This window comes from Agelaius tricolor, unplaced genomic scaffold (genome assembly GCF_023055355.1).
Source record: "Agelaius tricolor isolate 1412-34295 unplaced genomic scaffold, bAgeTri1.0.p SCAF_2, whole genome shotgun sequence".
Lineage (NCBI taxonomy): Eukaryota > Metazoa > Chordata > Aves > Passeriformes > Icteridae > Agelaius > Agelaius tricolor.
The window spans coordinates 19,710,709-19,737,310 of NW_027269262.1; the positions used below are offsets into that span (position 1 = coordinate 19,710,709).

A 26,602-nucleotide genomic window follows, 5' to 3' on the forward strand; every position below is an offset into this window, starting at 1 on the left:
TGTTGCCTTCTTGCTAAAACTCTTCCAGATTTTCTGTAGTATTAAAATGTTCAAATTCTTCATTATAGTTTATGAATCTCGTCTCTTTGTGTGTATTGTGTCCTTCCTTCATGTATACCACTTTATAGTTCATATACCTTACAAATTATGTTCAAGAACCTCCCCAACAAAGTCTCAAAACCAAATTTTCTTTCCGCCATGGATATCATATTCTGTCATTGTAATTACAGGATTTTTTAATTTCATTGTCTGATTACATTAACAGAGGGCATTGCCTAAATGAGTAGCAACCTAAATTTAAGTGAGCAGTAAGTAATGTTAAATCTGTACTGCCTGTGCTCTTCTGCACAATCTTTTGATCTACCTTCAATAAAGGAACAAACATCTTTTTGTATTACTATTCATACTGTGAATGTTCTCCTGGAGAGAAGATTGCTTCCTTCAGAAAAAAACAGCAAAGGTAGATAAATAGCTCCCTTCTCCCAAATACTTAGTGGACAGCCAAGTGTAATTCTTCCCTCACTTATATATATCCCCAGCATTTAAACTTTCCTCAAAGTTTTCTACTAAAGGTGTTTTATAGATGGCAATAGAGAGCCTCATTCTTGCATAAAAACAGTGGAGATAGTCCAGTTTGTCTCTTAGTTCACCTCTTACAAAGATATTTATAGATTCAAGATAAAACTGGAAAGAACAGTAAAGGAAAATTTCAGCAAGATAATGGCATTTGCAAGCCTATACATGTCTTCTGAGCATGTTCTTCTAACTTCTAATGCTAACGGTAATTGGGAATAGCATTCCTCTGTTAGTTAATTCTTCTGTTGACTTTTTTATCTCCTTTCTATTTGGTTTCAAAAGTATTAAAATAATTGTGTGAATATGCACATATTAGTTAAAAAAGAGAATATGAAAAATCTGAGGGAACTTCTAAGACCTAGATCCTTTGCCTAGTATCCCATGTGATGAAAGAAAAAGAGAGATCTCTTAATTTTTCAAAAAAACCTTAACATTCTCAAATATTTCTTCACTGGGAGCCTACATCACTGGTGGTTTTAAAGCCAAGTATGTGTCAAGTCAATGCTTTCCAGAATTCTGAGCAGAGATCATTAAATGTGTGACAAATATTAGGCATTTTCTAAATGACCATTTTTAACAGAAACATGGTAGGGATTAATTATAATCAAAATAACCATGGTGAATGAAGTTTCACCGTGAATGAAGCTTTGACTACTAATTTTTCTCTCTCTTTTATTTTTCTTTTTTTTCCTCATGAGCACACACATGAACTTTTAAAATGTCAGTCTATAATACCTCATTCTTCCATTTTATTCCATTTGAATGATTGACTTTACAGTTTTCTACTGATAATTTCATTTAGTTGGTGAATGCAAGATAAAGTTTGTCATCTAACTGATTGATACTTGTACAGACTCCAGAAGGCATGTATTAGATAACCATAAAAAGTTTAAATACATAATTCTTTCAACAAAATAAAATTACCTTAGCACTTAAAAGTAATAACAAGGGTGTTATGGACTGAAAGAAATTATAGGGTGGTGGTTTTTTCCATTTTCTCATGGAAAGTGTATTCTTGTTGAAAGGATTCTTCTTGTTGTGCTTTTTTGAGGGTGTAATATTTCTGAGGGTGAGCTGCCATGAAAGTACGGATCATAGCCTTAGGCATTGGTACTTAAATATTGTTTTCTTTGTGCAAAAACCAGACTCACTTCTGCTGAACTTTCTTTCTTTTTTTCTGCTAAAGCCATACTTACTAACTACTGTGTGAAATGCCATAGCAACTTGTGAGAAACCAGAACTCAATTTTGGGGAAAGTTTATATATGCCTATGTGTTTTTTTATTATATTTGCATTTTACTTTCTAAACCCTTTAAGGAACTGTGAAAAAGAAAGATGCTTTCATATTTTTTGCATTAGATTTAATTCAATACTATGATGACAGTTTAACATTAATTACCAAGAAAGTGGTCATTTTTCACCATACAGTGCAACAGTATAAGTACAACAGCTTCCTCCCACTTCATTTCCAGAGTAGCTTGTATTTGATTTAAGTGACTTGACTCATGCCATACTTCCCACTCAGTTTAATTGCTATTTTTTCAAAACAGTTAATGAAGCACAACAAACATGCTTTATTATGTTGTTACCTAAATTTCTGTAGATGCATCCAGTTTTCATTTAGTTATTGTTTTAATAAACCACTTTTAAATTGAGGATTACATGCAATACTGAGTATTTTAAAAGGCTTAATACCATCCTATGTGTTTTGCAGACAATCCTGATCTAGTGAGCCATGTTCCAGTTGGTGTTAGAATCCTGGATGTGAATGACAATCCTCCCGAGCTTGCCAGAGATTATGATGTAGTCGTCTGTGAAAATTCAAAGCCTGGTCAGGTAACTCTCACAGCTATATTTCTTCCAGTGATGAAGAAGAATTGCTTTGTTAATGTCACATATGTCAGAAGTTTGGAAAATATCATAACTCTTTCTGATTTTACTTTAACATTTTGTACTTGATTGAAATTTTAATTGTATGAGGCAAAAGGAAGAAAATTTTGGCATTTGTTCAATATCTCTTTCTTGTTGCTGCAAAAAAAAATACTCAAGCTATCTTCTGTAAAGAGAGGTAAAACTTTAATCCTGTCAGATAAGGGATAGAATTTGACAAGCCACTATCCTGAACAAAGTGAATAAAGTAGATTTAACATCTCTCATCCAAGTGCCACATAGTAGTAATGTTTCAAATGCAGCTCACTGAAGTGTCTGGTGAGCATGGCTCACACCCTCACTCTTTGCTTGTTGCTTGCCCTTGCCTATAAAGGGTTGTTACACAAAAGATCTTGAATGGGTTTTCACAACTGTGAGGATGGGGAGTGCCAGAACTGCCACTGAATAGCTGAATCATACTCCAGCCACTGCTCCTCTGATTGATGCACGTCATTGCAGCCAGGGGTTTGACAGTTTTGCAAAATGCTTTTCCTTTTCTGCATACACTGAGTTTTACCCGCAGCACTGTGCTTGTTTTGCATTATTGCACAGGTTGCATGTTTCAAGTATGAGCTGATATGTTTCCTGAGGAATGTATTACTAGTAATAACATTATTTTCATCAAATCCTTAAAATGAGTGCACACAAATGCATAGTGACATATTTCTATTTTTAAAGCTGAGACTATAAAAATGCCATACATCATCTGACTGTAGCCTGATCAAAGTTATCTTCACTCCACCAGCAGCCAAAAACTGGCACCTAAAACACAGTATAAGAAAAGACCAAGTGTGTATGATACTTACCACAAATTCTTCCCTGGTATGAGACAATTTGCAGGGCATTTCCTGATCTAAATATGGTTTGTGTATTTTTAATAATTCTTTAATAACCATCTCATATGAACCTGTCAAACTTTTCCTCCAAAAAAACATAAATTTTTGAAATCTACTACTTCATGCAGCTAGAAATATTGTAGTTTAATTGCATGCTTCAATAAGACCTTTCTTTTTTTAATCTTTCCATACTGTCTTCAATCAATATTTACCAGTTCTCTTGGGAGAGAAAGAGGGAGTGCAGTTGATCTCTATTTATTATCACTGTGACATGCATAAGGTCTCTAGTACATTGTCCCTTAGCTGTCTATTGTCCTGACTGAGTCAGTCCTACTTAACTGGGGCAAACAGTGATAAAGCCCTTCCAGACTTTTGATCATTAATCTTTTCTGCCTTTAAACTTTCTCCAATTCCTCTCTATTCACCTTAAGATAGACTCAAGATTCAAGATGCAGATATGCAGTGATTTAAAATTCTTATAATATTTCATGCTTCATAGTATATGATAATCTTTGCTTTGATCTTTAGTATTTTCATAGCAATTTCTCAGAATGACTTTGCTTTTTAACTAGCGAGCATGGAATGCACAAAACTGTGCATGCCATAACACCAATATCATTAAAGGTAATAGTCAGAGCAGAGATCACCATCATGTGTGTGAAGTTAAGACTTTATGTTATGTATAATGAATTTCCTCTGTCTTTGTATTGCCTGGCTACTGAGTATTGAAAGGTCTTTAATGTCAACCCTTCCTCTTTTCTTCTTTGAACAATTCAATATCACGAGTAGATTTGGTGGGCTGATAATCATACTCTTTATAAAATCACATTTATTATTGATCACTGATCAACAAGTGGCCCAGCATAAGCAGGAAGTCACTGTGGCTTTCTCTCCTCGTGTAATATGCAATTTACAGAGGAGATCCTATTTCCTGTCTTTAGAGCAATTATGTGTGCAAGAACCTTCCCTCTTATCTAATGATTGTATAGTGTTCTTTAGTGCTCTTATTGAGACACTGGAAAATCCAAGTATGTCTGTCTGTCAACTGAATATCTCTTATTAAATGCTTAATAAATTAAAAATAATGCTCTGAAAACATCAAATAAATGCAAATATAGAATAATCGGAACTTGCAAAAAAACTAATGTAAGAAAAAATCTCTTTTAAGCATTAGTTGCAACTGATTCAACTTTTCCTGATATTTTAAAAAATATATTATTAAACAAAAATATTAAATTCTTTTAATAAATAATAAGGTAAATTATGCAAATCTGAAGCTGTCTCAGAAATGTTTTTTGCTGGGGCTGCTGGGGCTGTTGTTGCTGGTAAGTAGCTAATGTTTTGTAGAAAAATTTTAATTCTCCAATAGTATTTTTACAAATGATAATTTATGGACAAGATCTTTAAGAGATACAATAACATTTGCTCACTGTTTGGGCCAGCCTTGTGCTTTTCCCTGAGCTAGTGTTGCATGTCTGAATGACCCCTGACCTCAGCCACACTGCAATTTAACACCTGAGATTAGTGCTGCTATGAGGGACTCTACAAGCTGTAGTTTAATACCAAAGGCTGGACCAGCTTGATGTTGTATTCTTCAACTAACAGGGCTCCTTTACATATGTGTAATGAAAGATTTTTTATTTGCATTTCACAACAAGGTTTCAGAAAAATTGTAACACTAAACAGAAGCCAAAACCAAACACAAAAGGACGTGTCTTGCTCAGATGTTACAATCTAGTCTAAGGAAAAAAACAAAAAAATAAAATAGTGTTCAAAAATATTAGGGAGGGGCAAATTGATTGCAGAAGAAGACAAATGTTCCATATGCTATAAAGAGTTCCCAGCTGGGTGGCTCTGAATCACTTAAAAGACAGTATAACTTTAAGTTATCCATCATCCTATGAAAATATTTCATAAGATTTATTCCTAAATAACAAATTCAGTACTTCTAGGGACATCTGCTTGACTTGGGCTTCCATGTTGCACTGTCCTATAAGATCCACTATTTCTTTCCTCAGCACATCTATTTTGAAATTTTTTTTTGTGTGAGATAAACTAACCTGTGAATAGTCATTGAAGGACTTTTTGGTTTTGCTTATTTGTTATCAAAATACCTTTTTATGGAGTGAATTCACAGTATCATCTAATCGCAGAGCCTGTCTCTTGCTTTTTCCTCTCCACTGCTCTGTTTTATGGAAAAAAAAAAAAAAGCTTCAACTTTTTAATGCTTGAGCCTTAAATCTAAATGACCAAACCTAAGGCATGTCAAAAAGAAAATGCTTATGAGGAGACAATCATTTCCAGGCTGAAGTGACAGCTTTGGTCACTTTGTAACCATATAGTTGGGAAGATAGACTAAGCATCTGCAACAGATTCCAAGTGAAGCTTGGTTGATATTATATATTAGGGTAGACAAAGTAGCTGTGATTTGATCTTAGATGACATTTAGACTTGGAGAATACTGACTTCTCGACATTTACTGATTTTGTGATTGACTGTGAAATTTAGCCAATGAAGGAAAATGACATTTTGCCATCTTCTAAAAAGGAAATCAATGTCAGTTGGCAAGGAATGCCTCTGCTATGTGTTTGTCATGTGTATATTTGCTTGTTTATTGATTCAATTTTAAAATGATTCTGAGTAGAATTTAACACCTGCTCTCTGTCTTCTTCAATTAGTTCTCCTCAGTTCTTGAAATTCTCTTTTCTCATCATGTCTTGCCTTTAAAAAAATATAATGACCCTTCAGTTTCATCCTATCAGTGTTGTCAGCTGGGCTTTACTGAAGCTGAGATTATGTCTTTTATTTTAATCAGGCTTGGCATGGTACATGTTAAGGTCTGCTAATAGGCTATTAAGTGCTTGGCCAATTAATTAGAAAAGGGTTAATAGTACATTTGGGTGTCAAGATGACGTGTACTTTTGTTTCTCACTGGTGAATGAATGTCTTGGATATATTTTCTGAAAATGTGTGAAGTTCTTGTTTAAAAGCAGGACTCTATGCTGTTGACTTATCCTAGTAAACATAAAATATTTATTTTCTAGGTGAAAAAGCAAAACTTTTATGCCATGTGGTGCTATACTTTTTACATATATGCATGAATTCAGGGAATACTTGTATTTACATGTGTGAAATCAGGGAATATAGACAGTATATTTTTAGTTTTAAAGTTAGCCTTAAAACCAAATAATTTTTACACAAGTCATGTGTCACGGACTCCTTGATCAAAGATATTTTTGTTGCAGAATGGCATGCTCTTGAAGCAGCATTCTGTAAAATGTCACTGAATGTTTTATGTAGCATAGGGCAACAGGATTAAAATTTATCCACCATGCTGTCAAATAAAAGCTGAAGCTGCATGGAAAATTGACTTATATTTCACTGAGAAACAACACTGGGTTTTCCAAAAAATATTTAATAAAATAATATTTTTTTCTTATGGTCTTACCTGAAGTTTTTACAGATGTGTATGGCATTTAATGACATGTTTAGTATTTGAATAATAACAAAAATCGATTATTTTGAACATAGTGTTCCATTGTGACTGTGGTCACAAGGGTTTTCAGGGTGAAGAAGAGACGAGAATGTTGACTCCATGATCAGAAGGCTTGATTTATTATGTTATGATATATGTTACATTAGACTATACTAAAAAGCAATAGAAAGGAAAAAGTTTCTTGAGAAGCTAGCTAAGCTAAGAATAGAAAAGAATGAATAACAAAGATCTGTGTCTCAGACAGAGCAAGAGCCAGCTCTGCTATGAGTGGTCAAGAAATCCAAACACTCACAGGAGACCAATCACCTGTTGCATTCCACAGCAGCAGATAACCATTGTTTACTTTGGTTGCTGAAAACTGCAGCTTCTCACAAGGAAAAATCCTAAGAAAGGATTTTTCATGAAAGATGTCTGTGACATTCCATCACCCCTTTTTTTGTCTTACTGTGCCAAATATCATTCCAACATTATGAACTAAATATATACGGTTAAGAAAATCCTATCTTTCTGGTTTTACATGATAATGTTACTAACAGTTGTGCCACCTTTGAAAAATTCAGTAGTGAAAAATTAGCTTTTGCAAAAATTTTCAACCAGTATTGCCATGACTTAGGTAAAAGTCATATGCATGATTATAGATATTTCAGGTTTCTTTCAAATTGATTTTACTCTGCTCTACTTCAGCAAAAAGTATTATGACAAACTAGTAAAATATTATTGGCAACTATGATAAGTACAGTAAGTTGTCTCAGATGTGAATAGTCAATGCAATGTACTTTATTCTATATAGTAAATGGAATAGGCATTATACCCTATTGAGTTGTCATGGTTTAACCCCAGCTGAAATCTCATCTCCACACAGCCACTCACTGACTCCCCCACCAGTGGGATGGGGAAGAGAATCAGGAAAGTAAAAGTGAGAGAGCTTGTGGGTTGAGATAAAGCCAGTGTAATGGGTAGAGCCAAAGCTGCACCTGCAAGCAAAGAAAAACAAGGAAATGACCACTTCCCATGGCCAGGCAGGTGTTCCGGGAGAGCAGAGCAACATCATGTGTAGCAACGCTGACTTTGGAAGGCAAATAATATCACTCCAAACATCCCCTCCTTCCTTCTTCTTCCCCCAGCTTTATAAGTCAGCATGACATCATATGGTATGGAAAATCCATCTGTTCACTTGGGGTCAACTGTCCTGGCTGTGCCCCCTCACAACTTTTCCTGCACCCCCAGCCCCTGCTGGTGAGGCCGTACAAGAAACAGAAAAGACCTTGACACTGTGCAAGCCCTGCTCAGCAATGACAGAAACATCTCTGTGTTATCAACACTTTTTCCAGCACAAATTAAAACCACAGCCTCATACCAGCTACTGTGAAGAAAATTGGCTCTACCCCAGCCTAAACCAGAGCATGGTTTAAAAAAATAAATTTGTTTTGCTTCTCTTATGTGAATGGAGATAGAGATTTCTGTAGTGTCTTTCAGTTTTAAAACAGACCAAGCCACTGGAGTCTGTGCTGTGTATGTTTCAGGTTCAGTCCAGACTATAGCTGAACATTGAACAGAAAAATTCTTATGATAAGAGCACTTTCCCTCCCCACTTTTATGTTTCCCTCAGGATATCTATCAGCTCTGTGCAGCAGTCTGTGTGGGCTCCGCTGCCTATATCACAGGAAGAACTTTTATTGGATTCCACTTTAGCACTTGAGTTTCAAGACACAGCATGAAAATGAAAGCAGAGGTAGAAATACTGTTTGGTCCCACATTCCAAGAACTTAGATCAATTTTAGTTGAAAGTAAATTTAAAACACCACCAGGGCTTTCGAAGGCAAAGGTCCTACCTTTCAAAAGTACCTCTCTCAGACATGGTTCTGGCTACATCCAGTTCTGTTACTTTTGGGCAAACTAAACTAAACTAAAACCAGGAGTGGCTTCTGTTCTTCCTGTTCTGTTCTCTGGCAATTTAAAACTGATTCTTAACAGGAAATTTTAAGCAGAGATATGATTAGCAGAAATATTTTAGTTGTTTTTCCTCACCAATACTGAAGTATATTTACTTATTAGGACAGCAGGCAGATGACATTTCACATAGACCATCCCAGTTCAGCCTCTATTTTGGCTCCATAAAAACAGACATTTAGCTAAAACTGTAATTCAAGAAGTCAGCAGGATACAATGCAGATGGTGATAATCTCTACACTGGGTCTTGACTGTATCAAAAGATCAGAAAATATAGATCCTTTAGATGCTTTTACCTGGCTCTGAAGTGTGGTTTCTGAAATATTTCCTGCTAGAGAAATCAAGTTAATGACCCAGTCACTTCATCTGTTGAATTCAGCAGCAGCCAAGTAGAAAATTAAAATAAGGTAAACTTGAGCATCCTGCTGAAGTCAGGCACTATGTGGGTCAAGTTCAAATTTCAACACATTCACTGCTAATTTTTATTTCAGGTAATTCAGACTATCGCTGCTACTGACAAAGATAACTCTGCAAATGGCGCAAGATTCCATTTTTCTCTTGATGAAGGGCTTTCTTTGAATCCCAACTTTACTCTAAGGAACAATGAAGGTAAATCAAATACATAAATCTCAAAGAAATGGGCTTCTGTTTTGTCTGGGCTGTCTGAATCGAACAGAATAATTTCCTTGCATTTCCTTACAGAAACAGAAAACTGTAACATGTCATCACTGAGCTGTTGGATATCAAGGACATGTGTACACAATATTTTGCAAACTATGAATAATAATATATTGCATTTTGTATTTATATTCTACTTTATTTTAGCATTTATACTTCATACTTTCAGGAATGTTTTTGAAAAGTAGATTAATGAAAAATGGGTAAATTTGTTCTGCTTTTAGGTGAATAGCACTGATTGGGTACTGTCAAGGTTATTGCCAATTATTGCTTAAAGGAGAAAAAAAATTAAGGGACATAAAAATTGGAATCCATGCTTACTTTTACAGATATGACATCAAGATCAGGTCCTTCTGTGGTCCCTGGATGATAGTCTATTTCTTCATGCCTTCCTAAGAAACTGTTCCTAAACATTGCAATCAGAAATTCATAGCAGGTAGTCCCAGATGGAAAACAGCCCTCAGAGTCTCCCAAACAAGTGTTTCTGAACATTTCTTGAGTGAAAAACTGTCTAACCTCCAAAACCCAAACCTAATTCAGCCTTGCTCTTGATCAAGTATTACCTTGTGGTCTCCACTTTACAACCTGATAAAAATAAGAGTAAACTTTAAATGTTTGTCTAAATTATCCTCCTGATATTTTGTGTATGTGTATTGTGGGGCTTTCTTTGTATGCCTATGTGGAAGTGAATGGGATTTGCCTTGTTTTACATTTATGTATTTGTAGTACTGCTGTGGAATACATTCTGAGATCTTACAGATCACTAGTCCTCTGTAATGCATTAGCTCCATCATTGTTATATTTGGTACATACAGTGATATTGAAACAACTCTACAGAATTTTTTATGTTTGTAAAACCAATCAGGGAAGGAGATTGACTAATCTTCCCAAAGAATTTGTTCCAATGTTTAACTATACTTACAGAAGAAAAAGAATCATGCTATTTATTTGGCATATAAAAATGGATTTCATATTCAAGTTCCAAAAGAGATCAATAAATATATATCAATATTATAAATAATCATAAATATTGAAGGGCTAAATAATATATTCAAACTTTTCCCTAAGTGAGACACCAGCACTTTCCCAGATTAATATATCAATCCGATTCAGATTGTGATGGAACATAATAGAAAAAGCTAGACTCTTGTTCCTCAAATGAAGGAGGGGTCCTAAAATATTTCTGTATTTTAGTCTGTGTTTCCAATAAACTCCTTGAGTATTAGACTGTGATCTCATGCAAAAGACCATGTGCATGTTCATTTCAATACAAGATATTTATATCAAGAATTTTTTTTAATAGCTCTTCTAAAGCTGTGGTTTGTGACAAAGTAGATGTTTTATAGTTTTGAGTATATTTAAAGCTGGGTCTATATTATGTCTATTCATTGCTACATAAATTATTTAACTACACAGATTTAGAAGAGGGCATGAACTTCTAACAAACATTTGATGCAGCAATGTTATATTTTGGATAGAAATATTCAACTTTGGATAAAAGCACTTAAGCACTTGCTTTTCTTTTTTTTTTTTTTTTTTACTTTTCCAAGATCAGTGAGAAATTACTTAGCAATCAACAGAAAGCAGTGTCTGGACTACCCTAAATTGGATTTTATGGGGCGGGGGGGGGGGGGGGGGGGGTGGGTAGAGGAAGGAACTGAAAAAGGTGTCTTTTAAGACAAAAGCCTGTTGTGCATTGTGTTTTTATTTCACCAAAGAACATATAAAATTACGCACTTTCTACAGTACCTTGCATAAACATTCTTATACATACAGAGACTCCAAAAATGCAACTTCCAAATTGGCCATATAATTAAAAAATTACTATTTAACTCAAAACATAGCAAGAAATTTATCTTAAACATAAATACATAGTTATGTTTTGCTTGGTACAAGGCAATTTGAATCTATTGTTTAAACATTGTCTTTTATTGAGATCTTTCTTTGTGACACAATCTATTCATAAAATAGTAGTGAAATACCTATGAAGTACATGCAGCTATCTACATTTACAGCTTCTATATTTCTCATCTACTTCTATTCACAAACAGAATTTCTTTTGCTTTCTACTATAGGAAATAGCAGAAAGAAGGTGGGCAGGAAAGGCTTTTCTTATGTCTGTGACAAGTTTGCACTTTTGAAAACTCATGTTTTTGAGCATCAGGCATTAAAAATAATCAGAATACTCTGAACAGAAGACAGCTGCTCTGGATTTCCAAATTATATAAAGGCTGGTATTTTGGAAGGGTTTTATTTTTTGATTATTATGTTTCTTAAAGAAAAAAACTACAAAAATTGCTTTAAGAGAATTTTTATAATGTTTTGTAGAATGATAAAATCCAAATTCTTGATTTCACATGGAAAATGGTAGTTAATAGTAGCTGTATCTGTCTCTACAAAACTACATCTCTCTTGCAGTTACCTTCTAATTCAGTCATCCTCTTCTTTTATTTCTTCAGAAAAAGGGTTCCATTTCATAAAAATATCAATAGACATTTTTTCCCCTTTGTTTTCATAACCCAAAACAACAGTTTTGTTCTTGAACCCTAAATACACTTTTCATTAATGTACCCCTATTAATTTATTATCAGTATACTCAACAGCAATGCACTGGATCTTAAAATATTTATGCTTATATCTATGCACTTGGACTGAAATCTAGGGCTTGTACAAGCAAAAGATTCTGTAGTTTGTTCCTATCTACCTGTATAGACTGCAGCAATATACAATCCCAGCATGTTTATGATTCAGCTCAATAATCTTCTATGCCTTCAGCAAATTTAATAGGTATTAAAGTCTCAGTCCCTGTAATTGATCATTTGACCAGTTAAGCTTTTATCTCTTGGGCCTGAACTTGTGCATTTTCTAAATGAAAATTTCCACAATATGAAATCTCTATTTGTGGAGTATTCACCCTCATAATGCAGAGCTTAAAACCCTCAGGGAAATGTAGGTCAGGATAGAGTGACAAGGCTATACCAAATATAACATCCAGCAAAATTAAGAGTTCCTCGGATCCCCTTCTGTATTCTGTTTGCACTACAATTTTAATTTGAAAGAAAAAAAAAGGAAAATACAGAATATGATAGTTTTTCTCTCCTGTATTCTTAAGGTACAAGAGATTCTTTGTTGCTATTTAACTTTTATTACATACTTGAAAAGTACTGTTCAGAGAAAGTAAAGGCTTACAAGTATGAACTAGAGGACAGACAACAAAATGATGCAGTATCTGTGTTCATGTAAGCAAGGTAGAACAAGAGCTGGAAAAGAATTTATTTTTTATACTAAGAAAATGCATTAAGTTGTAATAATTTTCTGCAGCTTTAGAGAGCAAACCCAGAGAAGAAGCCTTTCTTTTTTGTTTGAGAATTGTACTTATGAAGTTCTTTTAATGAAAACAGGTTTGTTTGCAATTTATTTTGCCTACAAAATTGTTACAATTTCTATTAAAACCTGAAAAGCCAAGTACTTTTTCTTCTGTGCTTTTATATTGCAAATCAGATTCTACATAACTCATTTAATTGTTGTCTCTGTTGTCCTCACTTTCTTTTTTAGGATATTGTTGTTGACAATTTTGCAATCCTTTTTCTAATATAATAAACTTATACTTTTTATAATCCGAAATATCTACTTTTGCATATCCCATTAAAATCTTTCCATAATTATATAGGGCTAAAACCATCTTCTGTTTGGAAATCAGAATAAAGAAAACAGAAGTTCTTCCCAGTACATCTATTTCTATGAATTCTAGAATTGTACTTTTTTTTTCTTACCCTAAAAATAATAATATTTTTCCAGATGCCTAAGGAATTGTGGATATATTTCTTTTTTCTTTTTTTTTTGTCTGATGGAAAATGCATCTGAATGTGTCATTATTATCATATTTCCAAGCATTAATATGTAGAGTCACTTCTCTTTCAGAACTTACATAATATTTTTCAAGAGATGAAAAAAGATTGAATCCTCAGAGAACAGTTCACTGTGAGCACTTGAGAAATTTCTAACTGTAAAGCACTGTTTTGCTGGTGCTATTTTTTAATCACAAGATATACAATTTTCCATGGATGCTTAGTGGTATTGTAAATTTCCTAGACAAGAAGGGTTTATGCAGATAATGGACACATTCACCCGACACTGCCAGTGAGATCTGTGCATTCTCTAACTTCAATAAATTGAGATTGCTGACTTCTGATAGCAGTCTAAGTTTAGCTTACTTTCAATGAAGAACACCTCCCTAGAGAATGCTTAGCATTTGTTTTCCTCTTCTTTTATTTCTTCAGGACAAAGGTTTCATATCACAAAAGCATTTGCAATTTATTTTTCCCCTCTGCCCACTTATCTCAAAGATCTGGCCCTTTGATTATTGCCCAGTGATGGAGAATATTCTGGAATTGGAATAAAGGTATGCCATTTTTCTGATACTATAATTCTGGAGATTCAATTTTCTTAATTTTATGTCAGAAGATTCATTAACACCCACAGAAGTGGAGATGTGTTTTTCTGTAAAATTTAGAGCATGATGAGTTCAATGGCATCTGTATGAAATGAAGTTTTTAATGTATTCATCCACCCATGCCTGTGATATATATTAACCTTTCTCCCTGTGTCACAGATCAAAAAATAGCAAAACAAAAAAGATCAATTTTACTCATCATTGCTGTTATTTAGAAAGAGAACAGCCTCCAGAGAGTAACTGATTCCATCCCAGTGTGAATTTCTCACAGAATCTTCTCTTTATCACTCTGCCCTTCTTATTTCCTACCATATTGGACAATGTGCCTGTGAATTAACTTCAGAGCTTTGCAAGTTGCAAATGAATATGCCAGATACCAGACCATGACTTAGTTGTTCTGAACACCTAAAGTGGCCTTTAAAATGGTTGGATTGAAGCCCCCACATTGCAGCCCATCACAAGAGGAAAACGCCCGCATAGTTCCGGCTTTCATTTACATCACAGAGTCGTGCTTGTTCTGGTTGTGTGATACTGTGAATTACTGCTGACCTTCTGTAAAATAACATCCTGCAAAGAGGACAAGTTGTAACTGGAGAGAAATGATATCTGAGAAAGTCCAAAGTTAACATCACACAGGGTGACTGAAGTACAGTCCACAGAAGTACTGTTACTGTAAATGGATTGAATGTCTGAGTAGGTATTATCACAGAATCAACATATGGAAGTTAAAAAGGAATTCTACCATGATTATAACAGAAAACCAGGAGCAGCTACTGTAGAGGGGAGACATTTTCCCTCTTCACGCCCCTGAACATCTTTGAAATTTTTTTTATTTTAAAAAATTTAGCTCTAAGATTGATCATAAAGTTATTTTAGTGCATAGTGTAGAGGTTCTGCATTTCTTTTCTGGACTGCAACTTGTTGGTGATTCAAAAACCAACTATAAGCAAATAACTATATTTTCAGATCAAAACTGAGTTCTATGTTACTTTTCGTTTTTGCTACCCACTGAACTAGAAACTTACAATAGCTTCTTGCCCATTGGCAATGGCTTTGAAGACAGCAAAAGAGAAAAAATATTTACAAGAGCTATCAATAAAGAAATGAAACAGAAATGCATATAGTGTAGTTCACATAAACAAATTAACAGCTCCAACTTTAGAAATGTAAGAAATGCAAATAATTCCAATATATCTTCTTTGGTTTTAATTAGTTTATGACTTCTCAGAAAATTTATAGTAGTTGAACTGCTGACACAAGCAGAACTGAAAATTGAAACATGCCTTAAGATATAAACAGGATTTTACTTCTTTTACCTCCATTTCTCTCGTGTCTGCATTTAATGCGTAATGTGTCAAAGGAATTCTCAAATTGTGAATAATAAATGAGCATCCTCCAATGCACTCCAGCAGTCAGCTTCCATGGCCTTACCATTGTATCTCTGTTTCCTTGATTTTCCTATGCCCTCATTTCTTTATTTAGCTTAGAAGCTCAATGTAAAAAGGCAGAGATGATGGAAAAAAGACTGTGATAACAGCCTTGTATAAGTGTACAGCCTGGATTAGTAAACTATGACATCTTCAGAGTGTGAAGAGTTGCTGTGTTACAGCCTTGTAGCATTTCCCATGGGTAACCTCAAATTCACTTAAGAAAAAGCTTAACTTCTAGTTGATATATTTGCAAATAGCAGCCCAAACAGGAGTAAGTTTAGATCATTAGAAAGTTTAGATCATTAAATGGAGAAATGTATAACACAAGCTATCAGATAAATATTTTTTCCCTATGTGGGAGTTGTTAATTTTCCTTAGCCGTCAATCCTGTAACCTCCAGTGAGTCCTAGTTCTTATCATACTCCTCAGGGGTGAAGTTCACCATTTAAATCTATTGAGATAAAAAAATCTTTCCTTCCAGGTCTAGAAGAATGAGATCTGTGGTGCTCCTCATCCTATTTCTATTGCTGCTATCCTATATGCTTGCCTTCCCCAACTATTTGCTGTATCTTTTTTCAGATACCAAAGAAATTTCTCACTGCATAACCCCCTGGCTCCCTTTCAAACTACTGCTGTTGATATAACTTTTTTCCCCTTTTCAATAAACTCTTTTCTAGGTCATCAGTGTCAGACTCTATACTTGGCTTCCTATAGCTTTTACAGATGGAGAGATTTTTTTGCTCTGTGCAAAGCTCTTAAAAGTTACTGTCTTTCTAGCTCTTCTCTCAACACATTTCTATAATGGTTTTTGACAAGGAACAAAAGCAATTAAAATTTGAAAGCTCAGAACACCAGCATGTTGGATGGTTTTCAGGATGCAGTCAATATTGCAGTTTGGCTGCAAGAAACTTTTTTTCTCTCCATTCATTATGTTGGCATACCTTTGCATATGATTGTCCTCAAGAATGGAGTTCTGAATAGAGCATCAGAGATGTAATCGCTGAGTTATGGCAATATGATTTTTTTTGGTAATTTTCTGCTATACTTGATTCTCAGTGACATTTTGAAAATCAGACACAGTTTCCTTTTTTGAAAAGATGTTAGATATCTTCTTTGTAAAATGTTTTAAGAAATTTAATGAGACAAAAATAGTATGTGAGAGTTCAGATACTTTCCAGTATTTTACTTATATACTTTATTTGAGTCAAAATTTTTAAAATTTCATTGAAGGAAAAACTTTACACTGTTTCTTTGAGAATGTTTATCATGGGGTATGTTATTACAGAAACTTCTGGGTATGTCATGCAACATCTGTTTCTACAGAAATCTATTTACTACCCAAGAGAATATAAAAAACAAAAATTCACCATGGCAGTTCTTTGAAATTAAAAATTTTGTACTGGTTCCCTTTTTCCTTAATTTTGTCTTATACCAATATTTCATTGTATCTTATAGTTAGTTGTATAATGTTAAAAGTACAAGAAAAACAATTTAATATTGAGTGAAAAATATACAATACTGAAAGAAGAAAAGTCTATTTTTTAAATGTGTATTTATTCTTTACAATATAAAAATATCAGTTCTTTGTTTGACAAGTCCTTCCTCCCAGATAAGCAAGGTTTAATTATAGCTTTTTTCACATTTTTTTCACTGTAACATTGAATTGTATAATTTTCTCATTCCTTCATTTTTTTTTCTCTTCTTTCCTTTTTCTCTTAACTTTAATATTTTTTCCTCATAATTTTCCTCCCATCTGTCCACATTTACCCTTGTAGCATACATTCTCACATCTCAATGTTCTTTCCTTCATATCTTTGCCAATAGCCTCTGCGCTAAAATTACTGCAAGATCCCTGATCAGGAATCTTCAGTTTTTCTTCATTATGTCAGTCTCCGATGTTTTTGTTGCCAGCAAGCATTTTCATCACTGATACTGGAGGTCTGCACTGGATCATTCACTCTTTTTAAAATTTTAGTCAAGGGCAACAAGCACAGAGCTCAGCCATGCACCTCCTCTTGACTCTGTGTAGAACCCAATGGACCCCAGACTTCATTATCAATGGGTTTTTCTCTTTTGAATTTACAAAATAATGTGAAAGTTGTAGTGCAGCTCAACAGCATACTGTTATCATATTGCAAAAGGAATTTACATGCCACAGTGTGTCATGGTGCCTGCATGAGGCTATTTAGGAATGCTTAAGGATCTGCAGACTGTTGGAATAATGTTGAGGCAGGAAAAAAAATCCTGGTGCACTCTTGTCCATACTGCCTGAGAGGGGTTGTTGGTGTATGTTAATAACAGTGACTGTGCTTGAGTGTTATGTGAGAGTTCTAGTTGGCCCAGAACAACAAAACACAAAATATTTTGGGGGCAGGATGTATATGTAACAACTTTGCAAAGTATGTTATATCACGGACATTTTATAGTCTTCCACAGCATTATGGTCTTATGTTCTCTCGAAATTTTTCAGATTAAAGAATTATCACCTCATTACAGTAAGGTTCTGTAACTTGAATGAATAAAGTATAACAGTATATATAACAGTGTAATAAGTGACTGGTGTCATCAGTCATCAAAATACAACATTGTAGAAGTAGACTTGATGTAAACAGCTAAACTTGATATAAACAAGTAGAAGCAGGACTCCAAGGCCTACAGCAAATAAGTAAATAAATAAATACCTTATATTGCACCCACTCCAAGTGAAAAGAACAACACTTAATGAATTTATGACAAACTCACCATGCTGGATATTCCATATTTCAAAAATAGGGGGGAGTGTGGAGGTGTGTTGTGGGTGTTGCTTATGTACAGAAGTAAAGCTAAAGAACTTCAGTGCTGAGTTCTTGGTTTATCAGCAATTGTATCACTTCCCAGCTAATATATGTATTTCTTGTGTGAAGCCTGTTACCAAATATATTGTGATATTATGCTGATGTGGGATGATATTGGCAGTTTTTCTAAATGTCACTGTCAAATGCCATGCAAAATAAAATGTTGGCAAAAGTGGGTTAAAATAAATGTTTTAAAATTTTGCACAGAGCTTGACAGAAAGTATACCATGAAGAGTAACCACCTGAAACAGATCTTGTATCCAGTTTAAAAAAAAACCTAACTCTTTCACTCAAATGTGTGTGCAGCAGTCTAATGGGCAAATATATGCCACACTGGCTGTTTTTTTGCACTAGATTTTCACAGAGTTACATGGATTTCATTTTTCCATAGATTATGATAAAGATATTTAATAGTGTAACTACACTGGTAAGGAAAAATAAGAAATTTTCTTGTTTGTTGGTTCGTAATAGGGAGATGAACCTGGCAGAGGTATTCAATACTTATCACCCTTCTATTGTTTGCTAAAATACTCCAATCTCATAACCCCACAATTTGGAAACCATGTGACAAGGAATACAAGAAGAAAGCTCTTCTAAAGTCTCTTTGCATCTATCAGGCTCCATCTCTCTCTCTCTACAACTGCTTGTTGCTTGTGCTTCAAATTCTCACTGTTCCATTTATTTTTTTTTATTTATTTTGGACTTTTTTTCAGAGGCTAGTAATTAAATAGTGGTGGCAACAAACTGAAAATAAATTTTACACATATGAATATATATAATATATATATATATATATATATATATATTATATACACATATAACTATTTATTGCTGCAACATTCCTTCCCCTGCATACTCTTTATGCCTCTTAATTTCTTGGACCTGAAGGAATATGTGTGGCAACTTCCTACTCTCCTTAGTGCCTACAAATGCTGTTGCAATATGTGTGTAATAAAGCACAACGTTTTCCTTGCCTATGCCAAATGGACCCATAGTTAACGGAAGGGTGAAAATGTCTTATGTCACTATCTCCCCCTTTCTTATTTATCTTTAAACTCTAATAGTTTAGAACATGTAATATCCACTCTTTTCCTCTTCCTTTGCCTTCCTTTGCCTTCCTCTTCCTCCAGACCTCTTCAAATCACGTGTCTTTGGTCACTGTCCTTTCAGATGTTTTCTGAAAGCTCACTAAAACTTTAAAACCTTTAATAAACACTAAAACATGAAAGTCTCATTTTAGTTTTTGCTAAATGAGTTTTAATATTCTACTGAGTGTCAAGAGGATTTTGGATTTTGCGTTGTGCAAAAATTTTACTATAGTTATCCTCATAATTCCAGATATTCAATTTGACAAGGGTTCATATGCTACCAACAGCATAGCATAGGATGAAAAGACTTGCAAATTGGGCCCAAAATGTTTGTCAAAATTCTCTTGATTCCAATAAAAATACAAGAGTTTTAAGTACTCTTATTTATATAATGTTAGTTACTATTCAACTCCTCCCATTTTTCATCTACTGACCAGAAGGCTTCCTGGAAAATTTTAATTCTAGACTGTGCATTTTCATAGATTAGGGCTTGCTAGTTTTTGGAATCCCCATGCTTCCATTTGATGGGAAACAAACAGTAAATAACTTTTGTTTTTTTCATGTTTTACTTCACTGAATTGTTATTCTTGTTCTGATATTGTAGATAATACGGCCAGTATTCTGACAAGACGAAGGAGATACAGTCGAACCACTCAAGATATCTATTACCTTCCCGTTTTGATTTCTGATGGTGGCGTGCCCCCTCTCAGCAGCAGCAGCACCCTCACCATCCGGGTTTGTGCCTGCGAGAGGGACGGACGAGTGAGAACTTGCCATGCTGAAGCTTTCCTCTCCTCAGCTGGCTTGAGCACGGGAGCTTTAATTGCCATCCTGCTCTGCATTGTCATCCTTCTTGGTGAGCCATTTGCAATACTAAATAGTGCTGTCCCTCCAATGCCTCTTGGAATCTGGCAGGGCACAAGGTTTCAGTATGGCATGCTTTTGAAACAGTGGTTGCCCTGTAGTAGAAGGCAATTAGACACACAAAGCTGTGATTAGAAGGTAAAGGTTTAGCTAGAGTTCATAGGGGAAAAGTGCCTTTAAAGTACATTTTAGAATATCTGGAATCCAGTAGAAAATTTTTTCAGAGGCCATCAAGTAATTAGCACTGGAGATCTTTTTTTTTTTCCATAATTTGGAAAGATTTCAAAAAGAGAGGACTCTAATACCATGTCTTGAACAGAGTGAAAAATTATAGAAAATAGATGGGCAAAGGTTTTTGAAATGCATTATGCTGTAAGAAGCATCATTAGCACTCTACAAAAGCCATTTCTTAATTACCTTTGTGGGATAAACTAATAGCAATGCACAACACAATCCACAGGGACAAGGGACATAGGAGACTATAAGCAGACTCTTAAGATTAATGCCTTTACAAGTGTGTTTCCTCTTGACTCTTTTTAGGTTTTTTTTTTTTTTTCCAGGTCAATTCCAATGTTACCATTAGTTAATATTGTGGTTGGTTTTGGTTTTTTTTTTTCCCTGTCAGAGACACAACTTGCTGCGTGCATGACTGTGCTACTCATGTGATTTTCTGCACAGAGATGGCAAGAGATAATAGCAATTGCAGTGTAACTGAGAGGATATTTTGAGGACTTTTTCCCCAAAGACTACATTTTCTAAGACCTACTTTCTTTACAGCTTGCTTCAGTATTTTCTTGTCAGAAGGCTATTTTAAAATATATAGTTATACATTTATCTTGTAATTTTGTATTTTATTACAAAATTGAATATTCATAAGAAAAAAAGAAATGTTTTCCATAATAATTAAATTTATATGCTAAACATTGGTTTTAACGAAGCACTGAAAGCCCTGGATTATGCTTCTGAAAAATGCTAATTTTAGTTGCTCATTTTTCATTTACCTGAAAGAATGTTATCTCCATTTATCTCCTTTATGAGATCCCTAATAAACTAAGTAGCAGATGATCCCAAATACCAGTACTGAAAATACCAGCCTGAAAATATTACACCTCTGTATTTTTGACTTAGTGTCTGCTATTTCTGTAACATACTCAGATGTAAACTTTAAACCTACTCTAATATCTGCAGTTTTCTCTTTAGCAATTGTGGTCCTTTTCATCACCCTAAGACGTAGCAAGAAGGAGCCTTTGATCATTTCAGAAGAAGATGTCCGGGAAAATGTTGTGACATACGATGATGAGGGAGGTGGAGAGGAAGACACAGAAGCATTTGACATCACAGCACTGCGGAATCCATCTGCTGCTGAAGAGCTAAAATACCGGAGGGATGTTCGGCCTGAAGTGAAGCCTCTGTCCAGGCATCATCCCTCCTCAAGCCTTGACAGTATAGATGTTCAGGAGTTCCTTAATCAAAGACTGGCAGAGGCTGATCTGGACCCCAGTGTGCCCCCATATGACTCCCTGCAGACATATGCCTATGAGGGTCATAGATCAGAAGCTGGGTCTATCAGCTCTCTGGATTCAGCAACGACACACTCTGACCAGGATTATAATTACCTTGGAGACTGGGGACCTGAGTTCAAGAAGCTAGCTGAACTCTATGGGGAAATAGAACCAGAAGGAACAACTTAGTTGTAATTCCCAGAACAGAGAAGTTCCTAAACTACTGGACAGATAATGACAGCAATGGTAACAAAAAAAAAAAAGTGAATACAGTACTTGGAACTGAGTAAGTTGTATGCAGTTACTGTAGAACAAGTGCCCTTTTCATATTTGAAACTGGGTTCTCCAATTGAAAGAAAGTCAAATTTTGGAAAATACAGAAAAAAGAATCTATTGTCCCTTGTGTATTTCTTTTTAATTGCTCATTAAAGTGTCTGGTACCTTATCTGCAACAATACCTAAAGTAAAGCCAAGAAATGACATTTTTATTGCAATATGCGTAACAGCTCCAAGCTGCAGTAAGTTTATGGTCATGTCTGTTTGAGAAGAGAGCTAAAAAAGGGTCAAATCTCTTGCAGGTGGTTGTGATGTTGCATTTCTAGCTGTGCTCTAGGCCTTGTGATCCCAACATGAGGTAGACAATGACGTTTACTATCAGTGTGAGAAGTGCTACCAGTCTGTTTTCTTTATAGAGGTGATAAGCCACACCTGTCCTCTTAAATAAATGGTCCTTTAACGATTTAATCTTATTGGCTTAGCAGGTTGCATTGAGAAGCTGTCATTTCATTATGTCCTTCATAATCTTGTCATCCATAACCAGCTAACAGATGGAGGGCATCATTATCTGTAGCTCAAACACAGCTCTAGCCCATAACCCCAGACCTGCTCTGTTACTGAGTGCTAGAGGAACTGTTGTTTCCAGTATTGTGCTTTTTCTTTTTGTCTTTTCATGGGAACATCATTCATCTAAATGGAATAGGCCCAAAGTACTCTTTATGCAGCAAAGCAGATGAAGCATAGGCTTTTTCAATAAAAACAACAATGGCAGCACCATTAAACTACATGGTTTTTTGGTTCACTGTGCTTCACTTATGTCAAGAGCTGAAGATTTTTAAATCTTTTGCTGGTCTGAGTCCAGAAGCTAGAACAGTCTGTTTAAAACCCAGAGTTCTTAATCACAATGTTTTTCTATTTCTGTGTGTGACTAAAAGCAAAATAGAGCTGCTGGTAAGACATTGGGATTGTGAAAATTGAAGCAAGGAGAATAAGATGATGATGCATTTTTCATTTAAATTCAATCTACTGATATTTATTTCTCTTAGAGCATTTGCCACCTCAGCAGAACAAGATGGTTTTTCCCTATTTCAAGCATCATGGAAACAAGAGCATTTTAAGTCAGTGAAAGAAATATACCATTACTGTGGTTCCTATGGATTAAGTAAATTGATTTCTTACATTAGTAACTTTGGAGCATTGCAGAAATGATAGTTCTCCTTAACATAGCAAGCTGCTTAACACCTAATCCAGCAATTATTTTTTTTTCTTTTTTTAGCATTGCAGCAGCAGAACTGCTAAACAGTTCTGCTTAACATAGCAGCCTGATTAGCACCTCATCTTGCAGACTTGGATTTTTCTTTTCCTTTTGGAATTTTAACCTTTTCTTTGTCTTTCTGGTGATAATACTGTGAGAGGACCAGGAACTCATCTCATGAGAGATTATGACCTATAATACTCACAATCATTATCAACAGTCCTCTGCTCCTAATTCTAGCTCCATTTTAGGCAAGTTGACTTCTTTCAGTATGCATTTGATTGGAAAACCATCCAGAGTATAAGCTGTGTACTTTTTTTCTTACTCTGCGGTTTGGAGTGCAGAGTGATACAGATTTGTATGCTGCACTAGATTCCTCCCTCTGCATTTTAGGTGCCACTTATATTCAGCTTAGTAAAGAAGAGTCTATATTGCTGATCTACTGTGAGCCACACAGGTGAACTAGATAATTAAGCCTTCTTTTCTTTACTCTATGGTTGGATAGGTCCTAGACATGACTGAAATTTCTGATCAGTTTACTTTGAAGAGATTTTTTTTTCTCCTGAGATGTAGTTGACTGCTTATGGTTTAAACAGCCTTCTGGAAAAAATAGCAAGCAGCTCTGTAAGCAACTTTTACACTCTGAAAAGTATTAGTTTTACTGTAGTTCCAGGATTTTTTTTCCTACACTATTTTGTTTAAAATTTGTAATTACTCTTCTTTCTTTCAGAATCTGAACCCACATGAAAATTTATACCTGAACCCTAAGATATTCTGCTGATGATTTGAAAGTAGTATAATAATTTGTGTTAATTTTTTTATATGCTTTTTATGAAATACAGAATCTTTTAGAAAAGCATTTAAGGAGGCATTCTTACTGTAGAGTGAAGTTAGATGCAGTAAGAGTTACACGCAAGCTGAGAATTGTTGTCTTTTATTGTCTTTTTTGGGGGTAGAACTAGGATATGTTTCAGTTTTGTCCCAAATAAAGCAGCTAGTATTGTGTGATTTTATTAGGAGCAATTTTCTTTTTATTTAAGTCACACTTGCTTTATGCCAACATCTAAATTTTTATACTGTATGAGTAGCGTGTTAAAAGCAAAATCTTTCAGCATTAGTACTACCATAATACTTTGTATCACAGCTGCATGAAAATTGCATTCATTGTTGTATTATAGTTTTGAGAACTGGGTATTAGTTATCTTTATGTCTATTCCCTCTGGCCCTACACCAAAGCAGGGAAAATCAATTGTATTTTGTGTTTAAAGCAGTGTTTGTGCCATTGTTTTTTTTGATTTACATCACAGAACGTTCAGGCTTACAGGCAACAGAAGTGCAGTGACACAAGCAAATAGTCATTCCTTATGCTAATGGTCAGTTTAAGTTAATAATAACTCAGAGAAATAATATTTCCCTTTTTGCCATTCCTGGTGCTGTCTTTGCTGCTATACAGCACATGCATCATACCCCAGGAGACCTGAATCCTTTGAAACTCTGCAGGGTTGTTGAGACGCTGCTTCTGTGATGCTGCAGTGTGTCCTGTTTGGTGCGTCCTACCCACAGTGATCACCAGATGTGCTTTTCTATCATGATATGTCTGCATGCTTGCTGTGCTTACTGTGTTCTATTCAAATACACATCACAGTGTCGTGTTGTTTGCATGACAAATAACAGAATGTTAAATCTTCAGGGCCACAGAAGAAGGCCTCACAGTGCAGAAATAACAAGTTTAAAATTTTATTAACCCAATCTCTTTTTTTTTTCCTTTAGTCCTTTATATCCTCAAACCAAATTTAAACTATTTTTGAGAAATTTTCTGTTGACCTAGATTCTATGTTGAAGTAAAAGAAAATTAACACTGGATGGCACAATCATTTTTGTAGCATTGCTGATTTAAACACACCATATATTCAGTGAAAGTATTGTTGGAAACTTTTTCTCAGTTTATGGTTAAGTCTGATTATATATACTATGCTTAAAGCTTTCATGGATCTTTTATGTACTCATATTCTCAAATATTTTCCTATTAGCCTAAATAGTAATCCTGTTGCTGCTTAACAACTAAATGCTGAAAACTGCCAGTTTGACTTAAACTGAAAATACTGAGTAAAGTTAAATGGCACATGCAAAGTGATACTTAAGGGCTTTTCTATTTACAATTTGATTTCTACAGCAACCATTCAACTAATAGTACATTTCCACCAAAATAATTAGCTGCATTCCTTCAAAAAAACTGTTTTGCTTGTAATGGTGAGGGCACTTGGTATGCTATAATCTTAACAAGTCAAAATAATCTGAAAAAATGGTCAGTATAAGAATTGAAAAATGTGAAACTTAATTGTCAAACTAAAACCTGTCAAAAATGTAGTTTAACGCACTTTAAAGACAAGAAAGAGCTTGAATTCAGCTGGCGTTAGATTAAGATTCATACATTGAAAACAAATTAATTTGTTTATCAGTGTTACCTTTTATTACATACACATAGAATACTGTAAAATTTGAAAGTAACTTCACTCTGTTATGCACTTTATTTTTTTGCATTTTTTTAGAAAACTAAAATAACTGCAAACATTTTTGAGTTTTAATTCTAATTGATGCAATTGTTTAAATTGTGAATACTGAAAGAAAATATCTATGGGAGAGTATTATTTATGGTATTTAAGAGGAATTACAAAATTTTTGTGGTCTAAAAATTTTTTTAAATTATCCTTTAAAAAATATAAGTATTGGACCTGTCTGGAATTAACCAAACTCATAAACTCACACAAGGGTAACTAAGGGAATATTCTGAATGCAAAGAAGGATATGAAATGATGCTGCCTAGCGTTACTTTGTGGATTATAAAGTGCTAAGATCTTGTACTTGCAGTACATATAAATGGCACAGTGCATTCTAAGGAACATTAGAAGTGTGTTAGAAGTTTTGGGCCATTCTTATTTTTCCAAAGTCTCCAAAAATATATATATTTTTTTTAACAAAAGAGTAATGTAAAGTATACCTCCTTATGCAAGTGTTACTGATAGAAAATTGTTACATTTTCTTTTAATAAACAAAAGGGACAAAATCTTTTATTCGTATTTTTCAAATAAAATGTGCTCTTTGCTATGGTGATGGGTTATTGTATTCCTCATCACAACCAGAATGTGTTATTTTGCCTTCACTCCTGTATTTTATGCCCACCAAGGAACCAGAACATCTGCGGACACTCCATCTTTATGACCCAGGTGTGACACAGTTGTATTAATGAGGCCAGTGTCAGAAACGGTGTGGGAACTTGAACTGGATCTAAAATGCCTGCTGTTGTCCCTTGGTGTGCCACTATTTCAAAGACTGTCTCACATGATTATTGCTACAGATGGATGGGGATGGAGAGAGACACCATAAGATACTTTACAACAGGATGCAGTATAGCTGGTAAATGGTTCATTACTTTTA

The 26,602-nt window shown here is 34.7% G+C and overlaps 1 protein-coding gene across 14 annotated transcripts in view; it reads left to right on the forward strand.

The window, feature by feature from the left end:
* CDH18 (cadherin 18) overlaps window positions 1–26,278 on the forward strand; it is a 494,422-nt gene extending 468,144 nt beyond the window's left edge. For 12 of the 14 annotated variants that reach the window (XM_071453812.1, XM_071453784.1, XM_071453774.1 and 9 more), the window contains 4 exons: window positions 2,291–2,412; window positions 9,279–9,396; window positions 19,875–20,126; window positions 21,323–26,278. In XM_071453812.1, the coding sequence (XP_071309913.1) occupies window positions 2,291–2,412; window positions 9,279–9,396; window positions 19,875–20,126; window positions 21,323–21,825 (995 nt within the window). In that variant the 3' untranslated portion in view covers window positions 21,826–26,278. Of the gene's footprint in view, window positions 1–2,290; window positions 2,413–9,278; window positions 9,397–13,745; window positions 13,868–19,874; window positions 20,127–21,322 lie in introns of those variants that run through there. The other 2 variants (XM_071453884.1, XM_071453894.1) reach the window with 2 other exon arrangements.
* The last annotated feature ends 324 nt before the right edge of the window (window positions 26,279–26,602 follow it).